At 32.9% G+C, this 17,488-nt stretch overlaps 1 protein-coding gene across 1 annotated transcript; it reads right to left on the reverse strand.

Moving 5' to 3' along the window:
- Positions 1–12,847: 12,847 nt before the first annotated feature.
- LOC107844684 (transcription factor bHLH101-like) lies at positions 12,848–15,361 on the reverse strand. The gene is made up of 2 exons (XM_016689049.2): positions 14,981–15,361; positions 12,848–13,575 (listed from the first exon to the last, which is right to left on the reverse strand). The coding sequence occupies exons 1-2, from the start codon at positions 15,317–15,319 to the stop codon at positions 13,168–13,170; spliced, it is 747 nt and encodes a 248-aa protein (XP_016544535.2). The 5' UTR covers positions 15,320–15,361; the 3' UTR covers positions 12,848–13,167.
- Positions 15,362–17,488: the final 2,127 nt, after the last annotated feature.

A 17,488-nucleotide genomic window follows, 5' to 3' on the forward strand; every position in this document is an offset into this window, starting at 1 on the left:
TCTCATGAAAATCGGGACGTGTTCATGGCTGAAAAGAACAAGACCGTAAGAACCATAAACGGTAAAAGGTTGGTTGTCTGACATGTGTTGTCTAGGTGTACATTAAAGCTCGACACTTTAAAGATATCAAATCTACCGATTGACCGAGTGCATCCGATGCATGTTCACTACGAAAAGTTCAAAGGGAAACCCACTTATCCAGATGCAATCAGTCTTTGCTTGATGATCACATACTTGTCCGTAAAAATTTTACGAAAAATAGTCATTCGCCATTCATGTGGGGCATTGTTGGGTTCATAGTATATGAATGAAGTGTGAATGAAAAAAATAGATAGAAAAATGGTGGAAGAAAGGAAATACCAATTTAGAAGGTACACTCCCAGATTAGAAAGTCCACTAATTCTCCTACATTGGTGGGAGAAGGGAACTTTGTAGTGTTTATATTAATGAACACTTACTCCACATGATAAGTGAGGCAAGAAAATAGAGATGCCTCGAGCCGTCGTCGTCGTCGCTCGCTCGGCTTCGGCTTCATCTTCGGATTTGGATTTGGATTTGGCAAATGATCGATCGATGAGATCTATCTTTTTGGACAAAATTTTATTTGATGATCCGAATCTACCAAACAGTAAAACACAACAATGTGTTTTGATTCTCCATTTATACATGTATGGAGTTTTTTGAAACAGTGCAGTGCGGAAACTGAACTGATGCATTGTTTCTGCAAACAGATGCACTGTTTCGATGAATAGATGCACTGTTTCTGTAAACAGATGCACTGGTCCAGTGAACAGATGCACCGTTCCAGTGAACTGATGCACTGTTTTAGCAAACTGATGCAACATTTCGATGAAATAACACAATGTTTCACACGAACTGGTACGTACTGTTTCAGCAAGATGATGCACTGTTTTAAGTAAACAGACATGCATTTTCAGAAAAGTCACAGACCTTTGAATTGAACCTATGCCACCTTTCTGAAGAGGCATCTTGTGGCTATTTAAACATGGTTTCATCCACAGGTTTATGATAGAGAAAGTACAGAAGTTTTCAGATTACAAAACTCTTCTTGTCTTCAAAATACTCTTTGTGATCAATCAAACTGTTGAGTGCGTTCGAAGAATCCGACTATTTGAGGTACCGCTATAGTCGAATTGAAGGTCATTTTATCCTGGGAGGAAAATTTCACAACCTCGGGTACAGTGAGGGGAATTATTTCTTAAGAAAACTCCGTGAATTCGGACGACTTGGCCTTATTCATTTTTGTTTCATCTATTTTTTCTAAAAAATAAAATACACCTCTTGGAAAGGTCATTTTGATCTTGTGTTGAGGGTATTTGATATACTTCATTGTGTTCTTGTTTATAAACTTGAACTTGTTGTTCTGCTATACAAATTCTGCATACCCGAATATATTGTGGAAATAACACAAACATGAAAATATTTAAAGCCTTACCAAGAGTGTTTGTAGTTGCAACAAACATTATGTTTGTAGCATCAAAATCAATTGTGTTTGTAGCATCAAAATCAATTGTTCATGTATATTATCAGAAACAAATGTGAAAATAGTTAAAGCCTTACCAAGAGTGTTTATAGTTGCAACAAACGCTATGTTTGTAGCATCAGAAATTCAGAATTAACTATTCATGTATATTATATCAGAGTCAAACGTAAAAATATTTAATGCCTTACCAAGAGTGTTTGTAGTTGCAACAAACGCTGTGTTTGTAGCATCAGAATCGATTATTCATGTATACTATATTAGAAACAAACGTAAAAATATTTAAAGCCTTACCACATGTGTTTATAATTGCAACAAACGATATGTTTTTCTTGTGTATCACTTTTTCCACTCATGTTAGCGAAAAATTCAAAATTCAAGATTTTTTTTTAACTCTGATACCATGAAAAAACGAAAGAAAAATCAAAGGAAAAATATTGGAGAGTTAATTTCTTCCGTGAAACCGCTACTTCTCATCCAAGAAAAAGCATTTAGTTTATGACCAGAACTCTGTTTTCTAGAGAGACAAAGTCGACTTTGTACGATAATTTGAGTAGTGAGTTCAATGATTTTCGCTACGTTAACAAAATTGTACCATTCATTGTTCTTGTTTTGAAGATAATGTTTCTACATTATTGAATTTCTATTTTGAAATATCTAGCATTAGTAGATTAATTGAATATGTTTTATGTTGCATTTACGTACACAAATTGATGAAAAGCAAAAAAGAAAAAAAAAAGTTGTTACGTTATTCTTTGGAAAGACTAATTATATGGAACACTTTATAAATTACAAGCAATAAAGTTAAATGAACAAACATAATTAGAACATTATAAACGATGACAGATTCTTTGTATTAATACATATGAATTTAGACAATTTCTGTCTGAATAACGTTATGAATAAGCATTATGAAAATACTGACAACATTAATATGTTGAAAGAAAAAAAAAAAACTTACTTTTCCAAGTAACTAATCTAAGACTTTGAGAGGGATTAATATTTACCATTGAAAATTATTCGGTGATTATTTCTACAGATATGTTAGATTGAATCAGTAAACAAGAAAATATAGTTATACAAAAATCAGAAAAATTCTCAGTATATTTTCTACCATAGGTTTTTTCAGTGATCAACTGATTTGATGAAAAATGATTTGGGAGGAAACACATCACGTGTAGTACGTGAGCTTCTGCGCTTGACAATGACGTAACCAAAAGGTCAAATCTTGGAGTCAAAATATTAGGCCAAATAGAACAATACGCGTCCTATAGGTTTTGTTTTTGAAGTCCCACATCGGTTTCGATTTGTGATAGAAAGTATGACATTTGATAATTCGCATCTTTAATTTAGATCTAACTTTGGTGTATTTTAATTACTATGGTATTAAAGTCAGATTCATCTATTTTTTGATTTACCGATATTGAACTCCATATTATATTGTTCATGCTCCATATATATATGCCTAGTCGTAAGTGTGTTAGGTTGCAGTTATACGTCAATTATAAATAAATGAATGATCTCCTTATATGATCTCGACAATACACACCTTTAAAAAATGAGAAATATCATATAAGAAAGTCATCATGCATAAATTTAGCCATTATTGCACTGTGCAATTGAAATTATTGCACAAATTAATTTAGACAGTCCCACACCAATATGACACATAATATTCAAGATTTGGCCTACGAGCTAGCTTTAATTTGCCTATAATGATTTTGTTCTTAATGTGAGAAATGCCTAGCTAGAAATGACAAAGAATATCACAAACATTTGGTATAAAACACATCATAAGCTAGTAGGGCCGAGTCGAGGTAAGACGGTATACAATACACTCTTATGATTGGAGTCTTCTTCGAACCCTGCATATATCGGGAGCTTTAGTGCAGCGGACTGTCCTTTAATTTTCTTTTTGCTTGTTGATTCTGAAAAGATTATTTATACATATCAATGAATGTTTTAACACAAACACAAAAATTTGAATCAAAGCTACGGAATTATATGTTGAACTCGTAACTAAACCGATGGCTTAGGCCCTATAAGGGACGGAACCATCAGCTTAGGGCTGGGAGATTCATTCAAATCCTATTTGACGAAAAATTACACTATTTTTGTATAATATAACTATAGACATTGGACTTCTTTCGACTAGTTTAACTGTTTACTTACTGATATTTTGAACCTTCTTAGTAAAAATCTGACTCTGCCACGGCCCTACAAGCTTTAGTCAAACTCCATGACAAAAATGGGGACCTTTGGTATCCTCAATTGAGAATGTACTTTTTTTCCCACACAATATTTGAGACCAGACATTTGATTCATTGAAATGAGACATATTTTTAAACTTGCCTAATACTATCAATTGTTACAATGACCCAAAATCACGTATGTATGTTAATATATAGGACAATAATTTAGACTTAGAAATGAGTAAGCATTATTTCCACCGTTTCATTTTACTCTGACCTTGCTGACTTAACACGTTTCTTAAGAAAATATTTTTTTTCATTGGAGTATTAATTGAAGATGTATTTTATTAAACTAAATTTATTAATAATGCTTTGGAATACTGGATTTGTCTATTACTAATATATGATATAATGGGAAAGAAGTAATAAAACTCTCCTGATTTGCGAAAATGAGCAAGTAAATTAAAATATTTGTTTTTGGTATAAAAGTCAAGTAACACAAAACGGAGGGAGTAGTGGCTTTTTTGCTCCGTAATTCTTTTTCATAGTACTTCGTTATAGTTTTCAAATTGGTACTAAATTTTACTTTAGAAAGATCTTAAGATTTTACATCAGAATTTATAGTCAAATTTAAAAAATTTGACTTTCGAAATGTGAACCGCATGCATCATACAAATTGAAATAAAAGGGAATGCAACTTTAATCGATTGCTACACATAAAATTATATTTCAAGATAAAAGTTCTAAATTCAGATGAACCCGATATTTTATATGTTTGACATGTCTTAAAGTAGATTTTGATCATCATCTATATATCGCTAGCTAGGTCAACTTTTTTACATTTTTTGGGGATTTTTGTTGATCTTATTAGTTTGGCTGATGTTAAAATTTGACTATGAAATTGGGTACTACAAAGCAAAAATGATTATGTCTTTGGAAAATTATAAAGTTGAAAAAAAAATTATGTTAGACATTCGAATCATTGAACATAAATCTAACAATCTTAATAAATTGAGTTAATCAATAAGTAAATTATTATTTTGTTTAAAATTATTTGGACGGAGATGAGTTGGATCAAGATAGACGAAGCGCGATCCATCGTCTGAACGTTCAAAATTTTAGCAAAGTTTGGTTTTTTATGATTTTTGCATTAAAAAACACACGCTATCGCTATGTATGATAATCATGGGTCTTAATTATTTTATGTATAAGGATTTTTTTTCTTTCTTTATTTGGTTTCTTATAATTTATTTAACAACCAAATTTAGTATATTGTTTGTTTGTTATGACTATATATATAATACATTAAATGAAATATTTTTTCTTAAAAGATATTTTAATAAAATTTCTCTTGTGAGTCAATTTCCACCCAAATTTAAAAGAGTTGAATCAGACGTATTGATCAAAATAGATTAATTATATCTTGGGGGTAATTTTATTTAGTAGCATATGGAAAATGATTCGATTTGCCCTCCTCGAAATATTGATCTTGTGGTGTAGAAATAATGGTAACTACTAATTAGCTTTTGGCTTGTGATTAAATTTAATTTTTATAATAATGTGATTGAATTATATTTTAATAAATTTAAACTAGTATTGCAAGAAGTGGCTGCATGCGACTTTTTAACTTTAACTTTTTTTTTTTTTGATTATTTTATTCTGTTGATAGATGATAGTATAAGAGATCCGTAACTCCTGAATTATTTACATATTGGTAAACTACGCACAACTTTTATTTTTCATCAACGAGTTGTTGACTATTATTTAGTAGTAACTGAAAATTTAAGCCAAATTATATAATTTTGATTTTCTTTTTTCATACATTACTAAAAGCTTTGTCTTCAGAATCTGAATGTCCATTTCTTGTGGCCCTTGCATCTGGAAATTTCAAAAAAAGAAAAAAATTTTTTAATTAGAATAGTGATTACAGTTTCTTTAATGACATAAATGAGCTTTAATGAAATCACATTGTTTATGTTTAAATTACATTAGCTACTAATACCACAAAATTATACTTTCCCCTTATCAAAATAAGTGTGGCTTTTCCCCCTTGGAGAGTTTACTAAATTAACCTTCGAAGCTAAATTGGAATCAGTCAATTTTTATTTTATTGCACTAAAATCACTTTATTATTTTTAAAAACGAAAAAAGTAACAACCTGTTGGGTTCATAGTATATGAACGAAGTGTGAATGGAAAAAATGGAGAGAAAAATGGTGGAAGAAAGGAGATACCAATTTAGAAGGTATACTCCCAAATTGGAAAGTCCACTAATTCTCCCACATTGGTGGGAGAAGGGAACTTTGTAGTCTTTATATTAATGAACACTTACTCCACATGATAAATGAGGCAAGAAAATAGAGATGCCTTGCGCCATCATCGTCGTTGCTCGCTCGGCTTCGAATTTGGCAAATGATTTTTATTTTGATGATCCGAATTTACCAAACAGTAAAACGCATCAATGTGTTTTGATTCTCAATTTATATATGCATGCAGTTTTTCGAAATAGTGCAGTGCTGAAACTGAACTGATGCATTGTTTCTGCAAACAGATGCACTGTTCCGATAAACAGATGCACTGTTCCAGTGAACATATGCACCGTTCCAGTGAACAGATGCACTGTTTCAGCAAACTGATACAATGTTTCGATGAAATGATACAATGTTTCACACGAACTGGTATGTACTGTTTCAGCAAAATGATGCACTGTTTTAAGTAAACAGACATGCATTTTCAGAAAAGTCACACTCCTTTAAATTGAATCAATGCCACCTTTCTGAAGAGGCATCTTATGGCTATATAAACCTGGTTTCATCCACAGGTTTTGATATAGAAATTTTCAGATTACAAAACTCTTCTTGTCTTCAAAATACTCTTTGTGATCAATCAAACTGTTGAGTGAGTTCAAAGAATCCGACTATTTGAGGTACCGCTATAGTCGAATTGAATGTCATTTTATTCTCGGAGGAAAAATTTCACAACCTCGGATAAAGTGAGGGGAATTATTTCCTTAAGAAAACTCCGTGAATTCGGACGACTTGGCCTTATTCATTTCTGTTTCATCTATTTTTTCTAAAAAATAAAATACACCACTTGGAAAGGTCATTTTGATCTTGTGTTGAGGGTATTTGATATACTTCATTGTGTTCTTGTTTATAAACTTGAACTAGTTGAAGTTGTTGTTCTGCTATACAAATTCTGCATACCCGAATATATTGTGAAAACAACAATCTTAAGGAAATAAGACTTTACAGAATCAGTATTGCTTGTTTTTGGAGATTAAAGCTTAAGCTTTCTACTCCGCTTGAATTTAACTAGTGATTAGAAGACATAAAATCTTCATCACAAGTTAAGGTTCACTCAGTTGACTATTCAAAGTAATAAAAACTTCATCGTTAACTAGAAACAAGAAGAAGAGTTTCAAGTTATTTAACTATATAAATAGTATTCTGAAAAAATACAAAGTTTTCTGTCTTGTGGTGACAGGAAAAATGACAACTGAAAGTCAAATAATGGATGCGACAACATCTGTGAGGGCAACTAATATTGCCACATCAAGTCGCACAAATGCTCCGCCAACAACGGCACCGGCGGAGAAGCCCGAAAAATTTTTGGGCATTGACTTCAAGCGGTGGCAGCAAAGGATGTTCTTTTACCTCACCACTTTATGTCTGCAACGGTTCACTAGCGAAGACGCTCCTGAGGTACCTAAGAAAACCTCGGAAAAACAGCATTTCGTAATTGTAGAGTCTTGAAAGTATTCAGACTTCCTTTGCAGGAACTATATTCTGAGTGGTCTCCAAGACGACCTCTATAATGTTTATAGTGGGACCAAGACATCAAAGGAACTGTGCGGAGCACTTGAACGAAAATATAAGATGGAGGATGCGGGAATTAAGAAATTCCTTGTTGCACGATTCCTGGACTTCAAAATGATAGATAGCAAATCTGTTGTCTCTCAAGTACAGGAGTTGCAAATCATCATACATGATCTCCTAGCAGAAGGTTTAATTGTGAATGATGCTTTCCAAGTAGCAGCGATAGTTGAGAAGCTACCACCTTTGTGGAAAGACTTCAAAAACTACTTAAAGCATAAACTCAAGGAGATGACCGTTGAAGATCTTATTGTCCGACTTCATATTGAAGAGGATAATAAAGCTGCTGAAAGAACGTCAAAGGGGAATTCTACAATTAATGAAGCACATATTGTAGAAGATGACCAAAACAATTCGAAGAAAAGAAAGAAAGTTGAACATGGAAGCAATCAACCCAAGAAAAAGTTCAAGGAAAAATGCTTCAATTGTGGCAAAATTAGCCACAAGTCCACAGATTGTCGAGCTCCGAAGAAAGGTAAGAAAAAGGATCAAGCAAATATGATTAAATCCAGCAAAGAATGCGATGATCTGTGTGCTGTGTTCTCAGAATGTAACTTGACGGGGAATCCTCGCGAATGGTGGATAGATTCTGGTGCCACCTGCCATGTATGTGCCAACAAGGAATTGTTTTCGTCATTTTCTCCGGCTCAAGTAGAAGAAATGATCTACATGGCTAACTCCGCTACTGCTGAGGTGGAGTAAACAGGAAAAATTTGCTTAAAGATGACTTCCGGCAAGGTCTTGACACTGAACGATGTGTTATATGTTCCGGAGTTACGTAGAAATTTAATTTTTGTTTCACTCCTAGATAAGAACGGATTCAAATGTGTAATCGTTTCTGAAAAATTGTAATTAGCAAAGGAGAAATGTATGTAGGAAAAGACTATCTGACCGAAGACTTTTATAAGATAAATGTAATGACTGTTGAAATAAATAAAAGTCCAAATTCTTCTTATTTGCTTGAGTCTTATGATTTATGACATTAACTTAGAAGTTTTGCCAAACTTTGAGTGTAATAAATCAAAGTGTCAAACTTGTGTGGAATCGAAGTATGCAAAACATCCTTATAAGTCCGTTGAAAGGAATTTCAATCCCCTAGACTTAATACACACTGACATTTGTGATATGAAGTTAACACCATCACATGGTGGGAAAAAGTATTTCATAACTTTTATTGACGATTGCATTAGGTATTGTTATGTCTACTTGCTAAGTAATAAGGATGAAGCAATAGATGCATTTAGGCAATATAAAAGTGAAGTTGAAAATCAGTTAGACAAAAAGATCAAAATGATAAGAAGTGATAGGGGCGGATAATATGAATCTCCCTTTTCACAAATATGTGCAAAGAATGGAATCATCCATCAAACTACGGTCCCGTATTCACCTCAATCTAATGAAATTGTGGAAAGGAAAAACCAAACTTTGAAGGAAATAATGATTGCCTTACTTATAAGTTCTGGTTTACTGCAAAACTTATGGGGGGAAGCGAAGTTCTGGTTTACCACAAAACTTATGGGGGGAAGCGATCCTTACGGCCAATCGTATACTCAACAGAGTTCCCCATAGTAAGACACAATCAATTCCTTACGAAAACAGGAAAAGAAGGAAACCCAACTTGAAATATTTCAAAGTGTGGGGGTGTCTAGCGAAGGTTCAAGTTCCTATACCTAAAAGGGTTAAGATAGGACCTAAAACGGTGGACTGCGTGTTCATAGGATATGCTAAAAGTAGTAAAGCATGTCAATTTTTGGTTCATAAATTCGAACATCTGGATATTGGTGAAAATACGGTAATTGAATCAGACAATGCTGAATTCATTGAAAACATTTACCCGTATAAAATTAGACATGAACAGTCTAGTGGAGGATCTAAACGACCTCGAGATGAACCAAGTGAGAATGTACATAATGAAGAAAATTCAAGATGTAGTACACGTCAAAGAACGTTAACTTCGTTTGGATCGGATTTTGTAACATTTCTCTTATCGAAAATGAGCCTTAAACATTTAAAGAAGCGATATCGTCGTCAGACTCATCCTTTTCGAAAGAGGCAGTCAATAGTGAGATAGATTCAATCTTAAGAAACCATACATTGGAATTGGTTGACCTTCCTCCCGAAAATAAACCTGTAGGTTCTAAATGGATCTTAAAAAGAAAAATGAAGGCGGATGGTACTATTGACAAATACAAGGCAAGACTTGTAGTAAAAGGTTTCAAACAAAAGGAAGGCCTTGATTACTTTGATACATACTCGCCAGTAACAAGGATAACCTCGATTCGAATGTTAATTGTCTTGGCGGAGGTATATGATCTTCAAATCCATCAAATGGATGTGAAAACTGCATTCCTAAATGAAGATTTGGAGGAAGAAATTTACATGGAACAACCTGAGGGTTTTATGGTTCCAGGAAAGGAAAACAAGGTATGTAAACATGTCAAGTCATTATATGGACTAAAGCAAGCACTAAAATAATGGCATGGAAAGTTTGACCAAACCATGTTGGCAAACTGATTTAAAATAAATGAATGTGATAAATATGTTTATATTAAAAACACTCCAAATCACCAAGTCATTGTATGTTTATATGTGGATGATATGTTGATCATCATAGAGACATTTCTGACATAGATTCAACAAAACGAATGCTCGAGAGCAAGTTTGATATGAAGGACCCTGGAGTTGCAGATGTGATCTTAGGTATAAGAATCCATCGAACTCCATAAGGGTTGGCATTGTCACAGTCTCATTATATCGAAAAGGTACTTGACAAGTTTAAGTATATGGAATTCGGTATTGCCAAGACTCCATTGAATGCGAGCTTTGCACTTCAAAAGAATGAAGGTGAAAGTGACTCGCAATTGGAGTACGCAAGAGTATTGAGATTTTTAATGTATATAATGAACTGTGCACGACCAGACATAGCATGCACTATCAGTAAATTGAGTTGGTACACAAGTAATCCCAACAAAACTCACTGGATGACAATGAAAAGAGTTTTGGGGCATCTTAAATACACTCAAAATTATGCTTTGCATTATAATAAATATCCCGTGGTACTTGAAGGATATAGTGATGCAAATTGGATCACCGGATCGAATGAAGTAAAATCCACAAGTGGATATGCATTTACTATTGGTGGAGGAGCAATCTCTTGAAAATCATCCAAACAGACGTGTATTGCTCGCTCTATAATGGAATCTGAATTTATCGCATTAGATAAAGCCGGTGAAGAAGCAGAATGGCTCCAAAATTTCTTGGAAGATATTTCGTATTGGCCCAAGCCAGTGGCACCAGTATGTATACACTATGATAGCCAAGCGACAATAGGTAGGGCAGAGAGCATGATGTATAACGGTAAATCTTGTCATATAAGACGAAGACATAATACCGTTTGAGAACTTCTCTCTAGTGGAATTGTCACTGTAGACTATTTAAAGTCAAATGATAATGTGTCGGATCCACTTACAAAAGGCCAATCCAGATAAGGAGTAGAAAGGACATCTAAGGGAATGAGTTTAAGGCCTAAAACAAGTCAGCATGGCGGTAACTCTACCTAGCAGAATGGAGATCCCAAGAGCTAGGTTCAAGAAGATCAAACAAAGTTGTGTCTAACAGGTTCAACATTGTCAATTACCCAACCCATTCTCATGATGTACACAATGTATAGTAAACTAGGATAAAACTTAAGGTGAAAAGTCTTTTAATGATTATGTAAATTTGGCAAATTTGACCAAATAGTTTAATCTACAGGATTGAACATATAGAAATCACCTATACAAGGGCGAAGTGGAAGCCGCTTCAAAGAGAATGTTAGTAAAGGCCTATTCTCTAAGATCTCATGAAATCGGGACGTGTTCATAGATGAAAAGAACAAAATCGTAAGAACCCTAAATGGTAAAAGGTTGATTGTGTGACATGTGTTGTCTAGGTGTACATTAAAGCTCGACGATTCAAAGATATCAAATCTACCAATTGACCGAGTGCATCTGATGCATGTTCACTACGAAAAATTAAAAGGAAAACCCACTTATACAGATGCAATCAGTCTTTGCTTGATGATCACATATTTGTCCGTAAAAGTTTTACGAAAAAATAGCCATTCCCCATTTATGTGGGGGATTGTTGAGTTCATGAATGAAGTGTGAATGGAAAAAAAAGGGAGAGAAAAATGGTGGAAAAAAGGAGATACGAATTTAGAAGGTATACTCCCAAATTGAAAATTCCACTAATGCTCCCACATTGGTGGGAGAAGGGAACTTTATAGTGTTTATATTAATGAACACTTACTCCACATGATAAGTGAGGCAAGAAAATAGAGATGCCTCACGCCATCGTCGTCATCGCTCGCTCGGCTCGGCTTCAGATTTGGATTTGGATTTGGATTTGGCAAATGATCGATCGATGAGATCTGTCTTTTTGGATAAATTTTATTTGATGATCCGAATTTACCAAGCGGTAAAACGCAACAATGTGTTTTGATTCTCTATTTATACACACATGCAGTTTTTTGAAACAGTGTAGTGCTGAAATTGAATTGATGCATTGTTTCTGCAAACAGATGCACTGTTCCGATGAACAGATGCACTGTTCCAGTGAACAGATGCACCGTTCCAGTGAACAGATGCACTGTTTCAGCAAACTGATGCAATATTTCGATGACATGACACAATGTTTCACACGAACTGGTATGTACTGTTTCAACAAAATGATGCACTGTTTTAAGTAAATAGACATGCATTTTCAGAAAAGTCACACACCTTTAAATTGAACCAATGTCACCTTTCTGAAGAGGCATCTTGTGCCTATATAAACCTGATTTCTTCCACAGGTTTTGATATAGAAATTTTCAGATTACAAAACTCTTCTTGTCTTCAAAATACTCTTTGTGATCAATCAAACTGTTGAGTGCGTTCAAAGAATCCGACAATTTGAGGTACCACTATTGTCGAATTGAATGACATTTTATCCTGGAAGGAAAAATTCCACAACCTCGGGTAAAGTGAGGGGAATTATTTCCTTAAGGAAACTCCGTGAATTCGGACGACTTGGCCTTATTCATTTCTGTTTCATCTATTTTTCTGAAAAATAAAATACACCTCTTGGAAAGGTCATTTTGATCTTGTGTTGAGGGTATTTGATATACTTCATTGTGTTCTTGTTTATTAACTTGAACTAGTTGAAGTTGTTGTTCTGCTATATAGATTTTGTATACCCGAATATATTGTGGAAATAACACAACCTTATTATAAATTTCAAAATATATTTAATTTGCATGAAGCTTATTTTTTTTTTCTTTTTTAAATTAGGGGTAGAGGAAGGTGAAATAGGGAGGGGTTACAATACGGGGTGTAGAACCCCCACAAACAAGGTGAAAGTTTAGATAATCAACAAACTAAGCTACTACAATTTTCCAAGTTTATAAGCTATTCACTAAAAATACTAAAAAAAAAAAAAAGATGGTCAATTTAGCCTAAGTTGCTCAAAATCTTTAAAAATATTGTCATACTCATATCAGATCCTCTAATAATACTAGCACAATTATTGAGAATCCGACAGCATCTTTGATGAGTCCGAACAATAAACATAATTCAACATTGCTATAACCATACAACATAGTAATATATATGTACCTGAAAATGCAAGGTATGAAAAATCTCGTCTCCAAAAGATTTAAAGGATGATGCATTTAGCAAAATTAGCCCATCTTCTTCTAAACTTTCCAATACTTTTGAAATTGGAAAATCATTTTCTTGAGTTGTTGAAATTTGTACCAAAATTTGTCCATTACAAAGTGGACTTGCTGAAATTGATGTTGTTGAAGTTGAATTTCCATTCATAATTAATTTTTGCTCATAATTATGATTAATTTGGACTAATGAATTTGATTTCTTTGATATGGTTAATATAAGCAAATCCTTTGTTTTGCTTAACCTCTCTATGTCTTTCTTCAATTCTGGTATGTATTCTTGAACATATGATACTGTTGCTGGGAAGCTTAGCTTTTTCTGTAATTAAAAAAAAAAAAATAGGTTAAACACCTTATATATGGACAAGAAAGATTTGCATAAGCTGCGGCGGATCTAGGATTTTTAATTTTACAATCGAGGCTAAAGAGGATAGGTGTACCGAGTCCGAGGCGGCCTTGTCTAACCTTGCAACTAAGGCATGTATCACAACAATAACAATAACATATTCAGTGTAATTTCACAATTGAGGCGGAAGATGATAGAGTGTACTCAGACCTTATCTGACCTTGCAACTAAGATATGTACAATAACAATAATATATTCAGTGTAATTTCATAAATCGAGGCTGAAGAGGATAGGGTGTACCTAGACCTTATCTAAACTTGCAACTAAGGCTTGTATCACAACAATAACAATAACATATTCGATCAGTGTAATTTCACAATTGAGGCTGAGGAAGATAGATTGTACTCAGACCTTATCTGACCTTGCAATTAAGGTATGTACAATAACAATAACAATAACATATTCGGTGTAATTTCACAAATCGAAGCTAAAAAGGATAGAGTGTACCTAGGCCTTACCTGACCTCGCAACTAAGACATGTATTGACAAGGGGTCGTTTGGTAGGAGGGATAAAGATATATAATCTCGAGATTAATTTAGAAGAAGAGCTTATCTTATGTTTGATTGAGACAAAATGCATGGGATAACTCATATAGAGTGTACTCAGACCTTATTTGACCTTGCAACTAAGGTATGTACAATAACAATAACAATAACATATTTGGTGTAATTTCACAAATTGAAGCTAAAGAGGATAGAGTGTACCTAGGCCTTACCTGACCTTGCAACTAAGACATGTATTGACAAGGGGTCGTTTGGTAGGAGGGATAAAGATATATAATCTCGAGATTAGTTTAGAAGAGGAGCTTATCTCATATTTGATTGAGACAAAATGCATGGGATAACTCATCTCGAGATTAGATATTTCGGAATTGTAGTGTTTTTCAAATCCCTTCTTGAAGGTCTGGATAACTAATCTCGGAATAACTTGTTTTCCAACCAAATGATAAGTTTTTTTCGTTAAATGAACCTTATACAACACGAATCATAATTACTCAAGCTAGTAATTCTTGCATATATATCAGATAGTTGTAAACAACAACAACATAACAACAACATATTCGGTGAGATCCATTAGGAAGGTTTGGAGAAGGTAAACTATACACAGACCTTACTACTATCTCTAGTGATAGAGGTTGTTTTCAATAGAACCCCGACACAAAACAAAAACAGTCTAGATAACACGTAATACCGATAATGCGAAATTAAACAAGTAACAGAAACACAAGACTACCACAAAATAATACCAAATTGATCTATTCGAAAACAACAAATTAAACTTTGTATTTTATGACAATAAGTTCTTATAGAGTTGTACCTTTTGATGATGCTTAGCAATAGGAGGAAGCAAAGAACGAAGAGTAGAATAAAGAAAGTTCATTTTCTTTCTTCTATTACGTTCACTTGCATTATGATTTAGTTTCTTCTCCATTAATGACCTTTCTACCCCTACCTCAACATCAAATTCATTTTCTTTCAAACATTGTTGATGATCATGAGATGAAGGAAAATAATGATCAACAATATTATCAATACATAAAGTTTGAGACTGAGGCGTAGTTATTATTGTATGAAGATCATCATAGTAAAGTGGTTCTTCAAAGGACCATTGAGTATTCATAGTTGGAAAAATATTAGAAGAAGAAAAGGATATCATTTTTAATATAAGGTTTGATTAAGGAGAAATGATTTTAGTAGATTTCCTAGGTATTGAAATTGGGAGATTGATGGCTATCTTTGAGTATTTATACAAATTGTTTGACATTTATTAAATTGAAAAACGAATTTATATTAGTTTAATGTGGAAATAATTGCACTTTTGATCTCTCGATTATTAGTAAATTTGAATGTTAGTCCTTGTAATATCTGGTTAAGTATATCTAACTGTCGGATAAGTAAAATGTGTATTTTTGGTCTCGGTATAAAGTGAATGTTTGATACGTAGACAAGTTTTTAGAACTATATTACAATGAAATTTGGAGTTTCAACTCGATTTAACACATTGTTAGTTGAGTGGTTAACGCGGATAATTTATAGTCAGAGAGATTATATATAGTCGCGTACTAATTAATTAAAGGTTAAACATACAACACCATACACAGTATAATTTCACAAATATGAAATGCGATCTAAAAGGTGATGTATACGTAAACCTTACCCCTACTTATAAAAGTAGAGAGACAATTGAAAGTTAAATATGCTTTACACAATATTACAAGGACCGACATTATAATTTATCAATATTTGAGGGACTAAAAATGCCAATTTATCTAGTTAATCATGGTTGAATTTTTTTTTTTTTAGTTAAATTAAACACAATGCTTGATGCAATTCGGTGCGTTTGATGTAGATTAATTACTTAATTACATTTGATATTAGATGCGCATGAATAAAAATGGTATCTTGCTCAGACTTGGGTAATGTACATACATATATAATTTATTTTTACTTATATAATAACATAACAAACGTAATCTCACAAGTAAGGTTAAAGGAGAATAACAAGTATAATACAACATCCAATGTAACTCGATAAGTGAGGAAGGTAGTGTGTATATAATCTTATTCGTATTTTCTGAAGATAGAAAGTCCATTTTCGATAGACGACCTTGACTCAAGTAAAATATACAAAATCAGACATGAAATAAAATACAATAATGAAGAAGTTATATTTTAAAATAAATAGATAAAAGAATAATAGTTATAACAAATCATAATAAATAAATTGAATAAAATACTAAAACAAAGGAATTCTTTCTATGACGCGGATCTTGTTTTAGTAGTTATCCAACAACTATGGAGTAAATAAGAATTGGAATAAATACCTAGCTTTCAAAACTAAAATTTTAAACAAATAATTTTGATTCCTAGAAACTTACAAATTTTCGGATACCTAAAAGCAAGAAAAAAAAAAATCATATGTTCAGATATATGACAATAATAAGAAGAAGAAAAAGAAACGAACTTCTTAAAAAATTTAAATGAATTGAAATAATATGTGAATAGAATCTAGTACAATTAGTTTTAATAAATTATCAGGTACTTAATAAATTATAAGAAAATTTATTAATTAAAATTTAGTAAAAGTTGAACGATTGGGACCTGTTATTTAGCTTATTTTAACTTGTACATTAGGTCCAAGTAACCTTTGAGCACGTAAATACGATCAACTCATTTATTAACTCAGCTCATTCTAATCCGATCCAATCCATTTCAGTCCAAATAGCCTATGAACGGATTAACAATCTGATCATATATTTGTTAGTTCAACCATTTTGACCGGTTGAAATTCAACTCAACTCGCTTATCTGATATCTGAATCTATCAATTAAATAACATTACATAAATTGAAACGAAAGGAATATACCTTGTGGAGATCAACAAAAAAGTGTGTGTGCATGCATGGATAACGCAGGCTCTCATATTACAAGCTCGAGCCAAAGTGTGTGTGTACCACTTAAGTTTTTTTTCATTTTAAAAATTCTATATGTAACTTACAATTAATATTTAATTACTTGCATATAATTAATTTGATTCCATCAGCTAGGAATCTTTTCCATTTTTTAATTATTCTTTGTTAGATCTTATAACCTATAGTTTAAATTAAAGAATTCTTTTTTTTCCTAGTTAAGTTGGTCCAACTATGATTAATGACAAACGACTAAAGAGATAATTAAGATGTGCTTGCATTTCAGACATTTCTCAATGAACTATACTTTTGTTAATTTTAGTTTTTATTTGTTTGATCTACTTTTTTTAAGTCTGTACGTGTCAAGTCAAAATAAGTCAAATAAAATGAAACTGAGGAAGGACTAGTTTTAGGACC

Source organism: Capsicum annuum, chromosome 10 (assembly GCF_002878395.1).
Source record: "Capsicum annuum cultivar UCD-10X-F1 chromosome 10, UCD10Xv1.1, whole genome shotgun sequence".
Classification (NCBI taxonomy): domain Eukaryota; kingdom Viridiplantae; phylum Streptophyta; class Magnoliopsida; order Solanales; family Solanaceae; genus Capsicum; species Capsicum annuum.

What these genes read in the sequence shown, in the direction of transcription:
- LOC107844684 (XM_016689049.2), bottom strand. Translation starts at nt 15,319, where the DNA reads ATGATATCCTTTTCTTCTTCTAATATTTTTCCAACTATGAATACTCAA. An exon ending in TTGCTAAGCATCATCAAAAG is followed by an intron (nt 13,576 to 14,980) that starts GTACAACTCTAT and finishes TTTTAATTACAG; the next exon opens with AAAAAGCTAAGCTTCCCAGC.